The sequence below is a fragment of the Trichoderma reesei genome (genome assembly GCF_000167675.1).
Source record: "Trichoderma reesei QM6a unplaced genomic scaffold TRIREscaffold_35, whole genome shotgun sequence".
In the NCBI taxonomy this organism is placed as follows: Eukaryota; Fungi; Ascomycota; class Sordariomycetes; order Hypocreales; family Hypocreaceae; genus Trichoderma; species Trichoderma reesei.
The window spans coordinates 84912-97809 of record NW_006711182.1 but is presented as its reverse complement, the minus strand read 5'-3'; the positions used below and the strand labels follow the sequence as shown (position 1 = coordinate 97809).

General features: G+C 52.6%; 4 protein-coding genes across 4 annotated transcripts; 3 read left to right on the top strand and 1 right to left on the bottom strand.

Annotated features, from left to right (window-relative positions):
* Positions 1-96: 96 nt before the first annotated feature.
* TRIREDRAFT_72788 (glycosyltransferase family 31) lies at positions 97-1743 on the bottom strand (the record flags this gene model as incomplete). Its single annotated transcript, XM_006969554.1, has 1 exon — positions 97-1743. The coding sequence occupies one exon, from the start codon at positions 1741-1743 to the stop codon at positions 97-99; it is 1647 nt and encodes a 548-aa protein (XP_006969616.1).
* Positions 1744-5972: 4229 nt separating this feature from the next.
* On the top strand, positions 5973-7076 carry TRIREDRAFT_112255 (uncharacterized protein; the record flags this gene model as incomplete). The annotated part of the gene is made up of 7 exons (XM_006969575.1): positions 5973-6074; positions 6195-6201; positions 6386-6557; positions 6602-6630; positions 6726-6786; positions 6916-7038; positions 7073-7076. 7 exons carry the CDS (start codon positions 5973-5975, stop codon positions 7074-7076), a joined length of 498 nt encoding a protein of 165 aa, XP_006969637.1.
* A 284-nt stretch (positions 7077-7360) lies between these two features.
* On the top strand, positions 7361-8978 carry TRIREDRAFT_82334 (tyrosyl-tRNA synthetase, class Ib; the record flags this gene model as incomplete). Its single annotated transcript, XM_006969574.1, has 7 exons — positions 7361-7563; positions 7646-8034; positions 8094-8136; positions 8193-8257; positions 8314-8380; positions 8442-8680; positions 8739-8978. The coding sequence occupies exons 1-7, from the start codon at positions 7443-7445 to the stop codon at positions 8976-8978; spliced, it is 1164 nt and encodes a 387-aa protein (XP_006969636.1). The 5' UTR covers positions 7361-7442.
* Positions 8979-10989: 2011 nt separating this feature from the next.
* On the top strand, positions 10990-12646 carry TRIREDRAFT_70339 (uncharacterized protein; the record flags this gene model as incomplete). Its single annotated transcript, XM_006969573.1, has 4 exons — positions 10990-11793; positions 11875-12189; positions 12265-12431; positions 12484-12646. 4 exons carry the CDS (start codon positions 10990-10992, stop codon positions 12644-12646), a joined length of 1449 nt encoding a protein of 482 aa, XP_006969635.1.
* Between the last annotated feature and the right edge of the window lie 252 nt (positions 12647-12898).

Below are 12898 nucleotides of genomic sequence, written 5' to 3'. Positions count from 1 at the left end.
GGGAAACAGTCCAATGCCGTCCAACGGCACCCGTTTATCCTCCTGACTTGGGCAAAGGGGGCGGACAGGGTCGCACCGCATCGAGTCGTGCGGCTTCTATGAAGGGATCCAGACAAGCTCAATGACACCGTCGATATTGCTCATCGGCTGTTTGTCATAGTGGACCCATCGCTCGTCATTCTTACTCCGGGTATATGTCTGCAAGACGGAACCGTCTGATTGGATCTCGGACTCTTGGAGCTCCCAGGCGATCTTGCGTCCCGTCTTGAGGAGAGACTGCCGCCGCGGCCCAAACATGAAGTCGAGGTTCCAGCCCTTGTTCTCGGGCGCAGCGTACAGAGTCGCCTCCATCTGGTTGGTGTCAAACGTGATGCCCTGGGGGTAGTGGGCGATGGAGTAGCCCGAGATGATGAAGTCGTCCGTCGTCTGGAAGCGCATGAGGGTGCAGTCCTCACCACACGAGTGGGCGATCTTGGTGTACTGCGCAGGCTTGGCGCTGTGCCAGCCGCCGCCGCGATAGTGATGCAGCGACAAGGGCTTGATACCCCATTCGTAGAAACCGCTGGGATGGCCGAAGAAGTCGAGCTGCCAGAGATCCCAGAGCGTCGTCAGTCGTACCTCGGTGTTTTCGTAGATGCACTTGCGCAGGATAATGTCTCCCTGAGGGCCCCAGCCCGAGTTCGACTCGAGGATCTTGGCCTGCGTGGTGCAGCTGCCAAAGAGGCCCGTAATCTTCTCAGCCAAGGACCGCGACAAGAAGACGCCGGCTCCTCCAAAGGCCTGGGAGCCGTGGCGCTCAATGGCACCGACATCCTCCGACAAGGTGCCGATGTACATATCCCTGGTGTGGTCGAAGGTGCTCATCTTTTCGATTAGACCGTGCATGCTGGGGAAGAAGGTGTCGTCGTCGCAGGTGACGAGCCACTTTTTGCTCGCCGACTCAGGATGAGTGTAGAGGGTCGGCACCAGTGTCAGATAGCGAACAGCCATCTCAACCCTCGAGTCGGAGTGATAGACGTCAACGTCGATGCCCACGTCGCCCAGCATGTCGGCTACCTGCTGGAGCTGTTCGTCCGTCGCGTCGAGCAGCATGAGAAGCAGCTTGCCGCCGTTGGAGTTGCCTTGGCTGTCGGTGAGCCAGAACACCCATTCGTTGATGGGCGTCGTGTTGGGATCCATGAAGCGTTTGTACGTTGTCGACACTCCAAACATGAAGTCCGAGGCATCGACGGTGCGAGGGAAATCCGACGCGGGGACATCGACCTCCAGGGGAGCTGCGCACGCATCGCCGCCGCCGAAGCCTGCGCCCAGGTCGACCGTTCTGAAGCTGTCGGTGAGCAGGTTCTGGGAGAGCTTGGTCATTCGCTTGCGCTCGAGGCCTTCCTTGCGAGTGAACTTGACGTAGCGCTTCATGTACTGGAACCTGTTTTCGAGTTTGTAGCGGTCCTTGATCTGGGTAAGGTGAGCGAGGTCGGAGTTGCAATCCATCTTGTAGTTGGTCTTGGCAGGGCTGGGTTCTTCAGTGCCAAGTGTTGGAGCGGGTACGGCGTCTAAAGGCTGCTGGGGGTTGCCATGAGGCTCGGATGCGGCCCTGGCGTCGGCTTGCTCGAGCATCTTGTGGTGAATGTGGAACGTCTCGCTCTTCATGGTGGCCATGATGATGATGAAGACGCAGAGGGCGCCCACTATGGAGCGGAAAATGGGGCTTTTCATGCTGATGACTCGCTGGGGGCCGGGCAGCATCTTGACGCCCATCCTAGAGATGCTGTTGTAGTCGAGGCTTGTCTGCATCTCCCGTCTCTTATGAGCGGGTTGGGTTCTGAAGCATCTGCTTGATGACAGAAAACGTGCTCTCGGAGGAGAGGATCGTGGAACTTGTCGCTTCCAGTTGCGATGAACTTTGGGTCATAGGATCCTATAATCGTCAAAGGCAAGAATCTGGCCTGAAACGAGTGTAGAGAATCGGAAGGGAATAGGCGATGGGCCCGATCAACGGTGCAAACGAAACGCGGTTCCCGTAAGATGAGAATACGGGCGAGGTGACACAATCGATCTGGCTCGAGAAAGCTTGCTTCGAGGGTTGAGAAACACGAGGAGATGCAAGCAAACACGCAAACAGCCGGCCTTGGACTCGAGCCCTTGTCGACGGAATAAAGAGTGTGTCGCTTCGTCGAAATCGAAGAGCCGACGAGAGTTGAACGAGGGAGGGTGTGAGTGGTTTGAGGGAGAAGAGAAAAAAAGAGGAGAAGAGGGAGAAACAATAAAAGAGGAATCGGATCAGGTGGAAGGCAAACGACAGGAGGAAGAACGAAGAGAGCGGCGGTTCAGTGCCTTGGAGGAGCTCCAGCCAGAAGCCAGAAGCCAGAGCAGGCGAGTCAAAGGAATTCCACGTTGATGAAAAGAGGGTCGACCCATGCAGGCAGGGATTCTACTTGATCTCGAGGCGGTTCTTCTCTTCTCTTCTCTGGCTGGCGTTGGACAGGGGAGGAAGATGGAAGATTTTGGTGGGGGCAGGTGTTTTGGATGCAGCATGGGGCGGTGGTGACATCTCAGACTTTGGGGGGAGGGAGGTACGAGGCTATCAGAAGGGCAGCAGGTACAAGGACGCTGGGAAGACACTCAGTTGCTAACAGTAATCGGCGTGGAGCTGCGCATAAAGCGTTAGGGCGGCAGGTTACGACTACGGCGGGCTGTTCGTGGGCAAGAGTACTCCGTACACGGCTGCCCTGCGGCACTGTATTTCCATTCTCGCTCAGGTGCCTTATCTTCCAGTGCTGCTGGAAAAGCGGGCGTACAGTTATCCAATCGTCAGAGGCGCTGAGAAGGTTCCAACTGGAAGTCTAGGTGCCCACGGGAGGAGGAGGAGGGCAGAGAGACGGGCCAGTGAGGCGTCAGGATTTGGCACGTTGTATTCGCGTCCCCGAGGCCGAGTTTTCACAGCCCGCCTGGTCGTCCGTACAAAGGCCAGTGCCTCAACTGTAAGGCATGGAGCTGCTTGCAGCCGAATGCCAGATCCAGCGCCGCTTGCAAAACATTCGAGCCGTTTCACGATCCGGGGCAGACAGCCAGAAACCGACCCTATCGCGAACAAGCTTTTGCATCCAACGATGCCTTGCCTCGTTTCGCCCTAGCCCGCAGCTGCGATCCCCTGTCACCAGCTAGCCGGAAGCTTGGCCCTCGGCCTGGTTGGCTGGCGGAGCCGAATGAGGCAGCTCACGGCCTTCACGATGGTTGCTGCGGCCCGCTATTGGGGCTGCTAAGGCATGCGAGCTACGGAGGAATAGCCAGGACAATAAGCAGCCGGTGCCGGGCATCTTTGATTGTTCGGGACGGGCTTGTGTGCTTTTTATTGTCGCACCAGGGCAGAATCCGGCGAAAAAAGACTCCAGGACTGGACGACGCTTTGGATTGAGAAGAGCCATTGCTGGAACTGCCCTGCAGCGGTGGATAGAGAGAAGAGACGTCGAGGAGGAGATTACACTGTACATGATGCCATCGCCCGCCAGATGCAGTCAGCGACATGGCGATCTACAGGCAGGCGGCTTCTGAAGAAAGGGGCAGCACGTCTTGGTCTCCGTTTTCCTTGGTCAAATCATCTCCCTCGCCCTGCTAAAACCGCGCAATTCCAGCCTCGCCCCTTGGACTCGCCATTGATCGCCGCGCTCTCCCCACAGGCGCCCGCAATTGTATGCCAGGGGTCATTTCGGCGGCTTCTCTGCGTATAGTACTGTGCTGTACTGTATTTACTGTGCCTTCTTACTCGTGCATGACAGGCGAGGCCATCACTCTGGAAGGTATCATTACCTGCGCTGGATGCAACTCTGGCTGGCCGTCTGACCCGAGCACAGATACCCAGCTTGGTCACCTTGACCGCTGGATAAGTCAGAAAGATGGACATACTGTACATCATGGCGAGCATGCAGGGGTAAGGGAAAGGGCTCCCTCTCCTGTCTTTCAACTCTGCGATCCCTGATGATACGCAACATGGCCAGCCGGCACTGATGTCGGATAGGGCACCTACTGCGAAAAGGCCCTCATGAGCCATCTCCTGATGGCTTCACCCTCTCTGCTCCTCGTCGTCAACTCTTCCATCAACCACATAGTCGTTATCACCATTTCACTCAGCTGCCCCAATCCCCATACAGTGTGATCCAGTCCCAGCATCGCCGCCCCATCTGTAACAGTCCATGCGGAGCCAGAGAATCGCCGCACCAAGACAAAAATAACAAAGCCTGAAGCCAAGTTTTTCGCCTTCTGTGGGCCGTGCTTCTTTTCTCCGTCATGCCAACGGTCCACCCGCGCCACGGCAACATGAACGGGACGGTTTGAGACGTCATTGGTGTCGCGAATGTCTCTTTTGGCCTCGCCCTTGGCCTGTAATGGTAAGATTGGATTGGCTGGAGATCGCCGTTTGAGAATCTCGAGCAGCCGCGCAAGCTGGTTGGGATTGACGCGTCTGAGACTTCGTTTTGCCTAGACGAGATTCTGATGGTCCGGATTGGCATCGGGAGACGGCGAGCCCATGTTCTACACATATAGTATATGGTCTTGCCCATACTATGAAAAAAAATCTCAGCGTTATCAATGTTAGAGGTAGTGTCCAGCCTGAAACTGCATGTATATGGCTTCCAAATTGGAAAGAGGTAAGAAGTTCAGTCCATCCGATGATGCGACTCTTCTAAGCAGCTCATCGGCCAACGAAGTAAGCACCGCGTATGTGCAAGTACAATCCCAGTGTTATGCCATCATGTTTCCTTGGGATGCAGGAAAAAGGAGAAGTGTGCCCACCCGTCCAGGGACCCCAAACACGATCTACACAAGATCCCTACAAGGACACCAGGAACAAATCTGCCGCTTGGCTCGGCTTCCTTGATTGGACTTGGCTGCTTGACGATCCCTGTCGCATTGAAGAGCTCGCTAAGGACTTGCCGTAGTGGGCGAACAGCAGGCATCGGCCTGACTCGTGCTGAGGCCACAACGCAGATAGGAGATTGGTTCGTGGAGTAATATACTAGTATATAGTTCTGAGCAAGTCACGTAAGACTTCTCACGAGCCTTATCAATGTCAATGGCAAAATCCGCCCAGCAGCACGTGTTGTTGGCAGCATCATCTACAGTCAGCAGTGTCCAACTGCCTGCGCCAACTGTAGAAGCCCATAACAAAGAGCACACGTGCTCGTCACATGGCTTCATACTCCGGTGTTACAGGACCAACGACATTTCCTCCAGCCCGACTCGATATCCGTATAGTACCACCATGTAGTACTCGTATCTATCGAGGTCTCTAGCCCGTTATTCCACTATGCTCCCATACGAGCGGATCATAGCCGACAACATATTCGTAACTTTAATGAGACTCCTTGGATCCATCCGAAAGGTAGAACCCCGGACTCAGCAGCTGGTCGACATCTTACGTACTGCGGCCATGCGCTGAGCCACGAGCTTGTTGGTTGCTGCTCGTCCATCGTCACGGTCGCTTCAATGTTTCAATTGGTGGAGGCAGTTGCATATGTGTTTGCTAGAGAGGTTGCGCCTGTTCAACGTTGAAAAAAAAGCAGCTGCTCGCCCTTGGCCGTCATCACAAGTCATCAGTGTCTAGAGAATGGGATGAGAATGATGATAGCAATGTGATTACATACAGAATGGGGACCGTAATCTCACATTCGCGACAGCAACATTATGATACAGTACAGCAGCAAGTGACTACTTTGAGCGCTACCGCGCTTGCATCCCTTGAGAATGCCGAAGCATCTAGGACATGCAAGAAGAAGTGAACATATTGGAAGCAGCAGCGGACCAAATTTGTCGCACACTTCGTCCAGGAGCCTAAAGAAGACGCTCTGAACACGCATGCATTCTAGTTCATGCATTTGTGAAACGGCGTAGCGCGTCACAGACCTTAGTTAGAACTGCGATTAACTGATAATTCTCTAGTTATCACTGAAGCTCCTCGCATGAAAGAAGTACACACGATGCTTGGCCTGGAAGAGCACATCCGTGATCATGATTTGCCGAGCACGAACCCGGACTCTGATGACCAGACTCATGCTCGTGAAGCCTGTGGAATGTACAAGGTCTGTCGAGATCCTCGTCGCTAATGGTTCGATTTCACGGAGCTCATTCATCGTAAGAGTAGGTGTGCATATGTTTGAGAGTGCTTTGGACTGGAGCAGTATTACTGTTGTCTTCGCTAGACTAGCAGTGAGCAGCATCTGGTCTCGAGAGTATTGAAGGAAACTGGATCCTTGGCTTTCTTATCCTGTTTCTCTCTGTTGACTTGTACTTCAAATATCATTTTCAGGCGAGCTTGAACTGCAGAGGGGATCCCTAAAACATTCACACCATCAACTTGACTGCATACTTTGCTCTAGACATATGTGAAAAGAATCTCGTTTGTTCAGCGAGTTGCTATCAAAGACAAACTTAAAAAGCAGTCTGCTAGAGAGGTCCGCCCAGTTTGGGTACTGCCCAGCTTGGGTACTGCCCAGTTTGGGTACTGCCCAATTTGGGTACTACCCGATTTGGGTCCAGCCCAATTTGGGCACAATGAGAGATAGGTATGACAAAAGTCATCAGATTTGAAAAATTCAATGCTTATTAGATCACGTATGAGGGAGATAATTAGGATATGTATGTCTCAGCTTATTGCAAGCATCGGTGCGAAGGTGCTGGTGCATCAAAGTGCTGTTCTCGTAGCCAAGTGTTATGGGCTATATGAAATCTAGCTAGACTACCGACGGTATCGATTATCGATCTCAGACATCGCGCCATGATGCCCACGAGCAGGTAAGTACCTGGGTATGTGAAAACTCCTATTCTCTCCAGATACTCAGGAAGGACTTTGACAATCACGATCAGTAACCCCCACCTTTTTGAAGTCTCATGAGGTACCTAATGTATGATTATTCCGTATAGTGCCAACCCACAACTGGGTTGCTCATGTAGGAGAAGTATGGAAGTGCAGAAGAAGTGGGAGGGACTTGAAGATTCAGCAATGCAGATTATCCAAGGACATACCACTGAATCAACGGAAAGGGAGTATGTAATACCTACCTGTTCTGTTCTCTACTAGGTAGGTTTGATACAAGAGGCGCGCTCTGATTGGGAACCAACTTCCAGTTGGCGGCAATGATGACTCATCATAATTACATAAGGTGACATTCTCGCCTCGCATGGATGGGTTGAAAAGGATACCTGGCTGTCCGTACCTGCGGTCCGATGAAAGGCCGAACCGCAAAAAATCACCCCGCCAAATCCAATTGTGAGTCAATCTGCCCCGCGATAACACGGACGTTTTTTATCTTGGCTTGATATTAGCAGAAAAGTTGCCATACCGACGATTGACGACGAGAAGCGCTGCACGATCGAATCGCGTTACCGAAGATAAAACGGAGTACAAGAAGACATCTCTTTGAGTCATAAACATCGAAACGGGGAGCGCCATGGCCGCCGCAGACGCCGCAGAGAGGCTCGCCCTGATCCGCGAGAATCTGACCGAGATTCTGAACCCGGAGATCATCGAGAAGATCCTGGAGGAGGGCCGCCATCCCAAGATCTACTGGGGTATGTTTGGCACGAATGCGAGGGTATTAATTTGCAAGATGGACGTTGTTGCTAACGAGTGGCCGCTGCTGTTCCCCTGCAGGCACTGCGACAACCGGCCGGCCTCACTGCGGCTACTTTGTTCCCGCTATCAAGATCGCCCAGTATCTGGCTGCCGGCTGCCATGTGACGATCCTGCTGGCCGACATCCACGGCTTCCTCGACAACCTCAAGGCGCCCATCGAGCTGGTCGAGCACCGAGTTGACTTCTACCGCTATGTCATTACCGCCATCTTCAAGGCCGTGGGCGTCTCGACCGAGAAGCTCAAGTTTGTGCAGGGCAGCTCGTACCAGAAGAGCCCAGAATACATCATGGACGTCTACAAGCTGTCATCAGTCATCTCAGAGCACGACGCCAAGCGCGCCGGTGCCGAAGTGGTCAAGCAGACGGACAATGCGCCGCTGTCTGGTCTGCTCTACCCGATTCTCCAGGTACGCGGCCTCGCCGATGCAAGAAGACAAGATCCGATTCTAAACAAGAGGATTTATAGGTTCTGGATGAACAATACCTGGATGTCGATGCTCAGTTCGGTGGTATGTGCCCTCATTACTGTCTTGTCAGTGACCCCGCCTGTTCTGACATGCTTTAGGTCTTGACCAGCGCAAGCTGTTTATCGCCGCCAAGGACTGGCTGCCCAAGCTGGGGTACAAGGAGGTGAGTGTCCAAAGATGCTTCACTCGGACTCAGCAATTCTAACCCCTGTTCTACAGCGTTGCCACTTGATGAACCCCATGGTTCCCGGTCTTAAGGGCGCCAAGATGAGCTCAAGTGACGAGGGTAAGCAAATTCGCATTGAAGATGGCTGCTATGCGGCGCGATGCTGACGCAGTGTGAACAGACAGCAAAATCGACCTCTTGGACGCCCCGGATGTCGTCGCCAAGAAGATCAAAAAGGCCGTTGCTGCCCCCAAGGTGGTTGAGGAGAACGGCATCCTGGCTTTCGTCGAATACGTCCTTCTGCCGGCAGCTGGCTTGCGCGGAAAGCGGGAATTTGTTGTTGAGCGCGAGAGAGACGGCCTGGAGCCGTTGGTCTACAGCAGTATTGAGCAGATGCATGAGGACTACAGGAGTGACGTGGTATGTACAAGTATCATCAGATACGCACGCGGTGGACACACGCTGACTTTGAAAATAGTTGTCACCGCAACTTCTCAAGGCGGCAGTCACAAAATCACTAAACGAGCTCCTGGCCCCGATCCAGGAGGAGTTCCAGGCCTCCAAGGAATGGCAGGCCATTGCTCTCAAGGCCTACCCCCCGCCACCGAAGAAGGAGAAGAAGGTCAAGGACAAGGGCAGCCGACACCCCGGAGCCGCGAAAGCAAAGGAAGGGCAGATAGACGTCAAGGACCTCAAGGACGCCGTGAACGAGGTGTAATCGTCATAATTGTCAATAAAAGTACAAAGCGTGTGGCGTTTGCAGAGAGAGCGGGAGCTTTTTCAACAATCTTCAGACTGCGGCATAGAGGCGCAGGGAGCAAAATCAAGTTTAGAATACCCGATATATATACCGAGTACATGCGATCATGAATACAGCTGGCCTTGATTACCTGGTGTCGAAATCTGCCGGCAAATGGCCCTGAGATACATGGACAGGAATACCTTCAACCAGTCTATTCTGGCTAAGTTGTCTTTGGGACCTCCTGTTTCCTTGAGGCGTGAATACATGTCATTGTCTTGAAAAGCACCTTCAACCGCATTAAGTCGGGCCCAAACCTAGGGTACCAATGTCGTACACACTCCATCGCCACGTCGCTTTTGGCCGTGATTACGAGGATTGGGCCCCCTTATCCATCTTCTTGGCATATTGATAGACGGGCAGCGAAGCCCCGGTTACATTGTACGATGCTCGCCAGGCGCCGAGTTTGCTTTTAGTGAACGCAATACTCCTCCATAGGTATGCCGGGTTTCTGAATCCCGGTCCACTATATCGGAGTCGAAGACTCCGGTCCAATGGTAGGGAGACGCATCACCACCTTCGCTGTCACCACTGCCCTATTTCGGCATCGGCGCGCAAGCAACTGACACGGTACTGTAGCATCAGACTGTCTGCGCGAGTAATGTGCCAAATCTGGGCTGGGTGGAGTTCCGCGATTGATGTCTTTTGCCGGCCGTTGTTCAATATGAGTTTCTGGGATGTTAACCTACCACTTATACACCTGGCAACGGGCAACTTGTAAGTCAAAGAGGGCTGTTAGACTCGGACTCGAATATTGGGCGCTTCGTGTTAGTTGTTCGTTGACGGTCGTGCACCTTGGATTACATATGTTGGTACGGAGTAGGGAGACACAACTTCCCCCAGTCCTACTGTATGGTTCCAGTCGCGGCGCGCAAGTGTAAAGGGGCGAAGGCCGTATCTGCGAGCTATGCCACCCTTGACACTCAGGTTGCGCAAACACTATACGCGGAATCGGTGCAACAAATGCGGATTTTGCTTATGCGTCTTACGCTTCCGTTCCGCAAATACGCGGTTTGGACACGATAGATCTGCGTTGTGGCGTCAGATCCAAGACCTCATAGAGTTAAAACTCGTCCAGCGGCCGGCTTATTCCAGAGGTTCCTCGTCTTTGCCGCATCCATTTGATCCTTGGGGTTACATGCAGAATACCGTGGCCAAGTTTGTTCAAATTGATCGATACAGGGGCCAAATCTTGATCTTGGTTCGCATCAATCTGCGGGGGTCTGGAACTCCGAGGAGTTTCCACGGACAAAGCATCTAAACTGTTCAAGACTTTCCCCTTTCGCAAATTACTATCAATGGCTATCCCTTTACCACGAGTCACCCTGCATGGCAATGCCTCTTCAAGACAATGCAGCTCCGGGTTATTGGCAACTCCCGAGAAGGGGGTGGATTGAGGATTCAGGCATTTGAGGTGGTTTAGCTACCGGATTCCGATGCATTGCAAGGGGTCGCCGCGGAGTTGCTGGGGCCATTTCGAACGGGTTGTGTATCGACGAGATGGCTGCGAGAGTCTGGCGGCCAGGACTAGGTCGTGCAATTTTGATACTACTCCGTATGTGCCCTTGTGATTCGCACAAAGTAGGGAGTAGATGCGGACTTGGGACGAAGGGAAAATGCCCAGATGATGGTTCAGGTCAATGCCAATTCGCATATAAGACATATCCATTTGCCGCCTTTCTTGACTTGAAGAACATCAACCCAATATACTCACTCCCCATCCATGAAAGTATCTCAGCATATAGTAAACTTTGTTGCTTGATTCGGAGGTAGTGAATCAGAAACACTATACGATGGGTGTTCTCCTTGGAAGCGACGCTCTGGGCGTCGAGCCTCCGGTAAAGCTCAGTGTAGCCCTCCCGCTGGCTGTGGTAGCACTGGTATGTCAAGCCCCCAAGACTCAGAAATCCCTAAGAATCTCAGCTAAAACATGTCAATAACCCAGGGCTTGGGCTACTTCGTATGGAGTTGCATATACAATGTTTTCTTCCACCCCCTCAGCAAATTCCCTGGTCCCAAATTCGCAGCCATTTCTCGCATCCCCTATTCTCGCATTCTTCTCAACGGCGTTGGTCACCGCGAGATCTTGGACCTTCACCTCAGGTATGGTCCCGTTGTTCGTATAGCTCCCGACTTCCTCTCCTTCAATCATCCCGATGCTGTGAACGACATCCGTGGTCACCGCAAAGCCGGACAACCAGAGCATCGCAAGGATCCTTTCCGCCAGGAGATGAATGTGCACAACATCATCGGTGCCAATCGCCACGATCACACTCGCTTCCGGCGAGCTCTCGCAAATGGATTCTCTCACCAGGCCATGCTGGACCAGGAGCCCATCATCAACGACTACGTCGAACAGCTCATGGAAGCCCTTGAGAAGCAAGCTGAAGGAGGGTCAAAGCCGGTTGACATGGTCCGATGGTTCAACTACACTACGTTTGACGTTATCGGCGACTTGGCGTTTGGAGAGTCATTTGGATGTCTGAAGAGCACCAATTACGACCCTTGGATCCAGCTACTGTTTGATAGTGTTAAGGCCCTGGTTTGGATGGGCACCATTAAGCACTTCGAGATGATACCCAGGTGGGTCATCAAGTATATCATGCCCAAGGGCCTGCAGAGGAAGTATGTCGAGAACCAGCGCCTGTCCGCCATGAAGGTTCAGAAACGTCTCGATACCGGATCCGACAGACCTGACTTTATCACTTCAATGACTGCAAAGCGTAACGGAGAGGTATGGTCAAATCAATCCCACATCCGCGCTATTCCAACCTTAGTAGCGATGAAGCAGAGAAGCTAAAACTGGGGTATACAGTCTCTCACTTTCGAAGAGCTCGCAGCCAATGCCTCCATCCTCATCATCGCCGGTTCGGAGACTACCGCCACTGCTCTGTCCGCAGTAGCCTACTTCCTGAGTCTGAACCTGGATGTTCAAGCAAAACTTGCTCAGGAAGTGCGGTCGACATTCAAGAGCCCTCAAGAGATTACCATTACGAGCGTCCAGCATCTTACGTACATGCTTGCGGTTATCGATGAAGCCATGCGTTTGTATCCTCCTGTTGCCGCTAGTCTGCCACGGCTCATCTCAGAGGGTGGTGCTGTTGTTGCTGGAGAATACGTTCCGGAGGGTGTAAGTCACTGCTGCTCTCTTTGATCTTATCCTCTCATGAAGGTATGAATGAACAGAATCTGACTTATGCTTCAGACCTATGTGGAGGTTTGGCAGTGGGCTTTGTTCCGCAACCCAAACTACTGGAAGCAGCCTGAAGAGTTTATCCCAGAACGCTGGATTGGCGACCCCAAGTTTGCAAATGATAGGCGAGAGTCCTTTCAACCATTCTCTGCCGGTCCTCGTAACTGTGTTGGCAAGAAGTAAGTCTCAAAGCCCATTCACTGGATGAACAGCAGCTAACGTCCCCGAAAGTCTTGCTTATTCTGAGATGCGCCTTATCTTGGCTCGTGTGATCTTTCAATATGATCTCAAGGCTGCTGAAGGTACAGAGGGTTGGGACTACAGGAGCCAGGCTTTCTCCCTTTGGAGCAAGGGCCCTGTGAATGTTTACATGACCCCGAGAAAGATGGACTAAAGATGTGTTTGGTGCATTGGAACAGTGTATGGTGGGTTTATGTAACATTCATTTGCTCTCTTTTCTGTTGTAGCTGCATTTCTCGCTGTATTGTTGGGTAACAGGATAGAACCCGCGGGACTATGACTATATTAAGTGCTTCTTGATGCCCAGGGTCTCAACTGTAAGCATGCGTGATGCTATCAGATGGCGTCGGGCAGAAGAGGTTCATACAAAGGTAGTTCGTCATTGATCATATCTACTATAATTTGA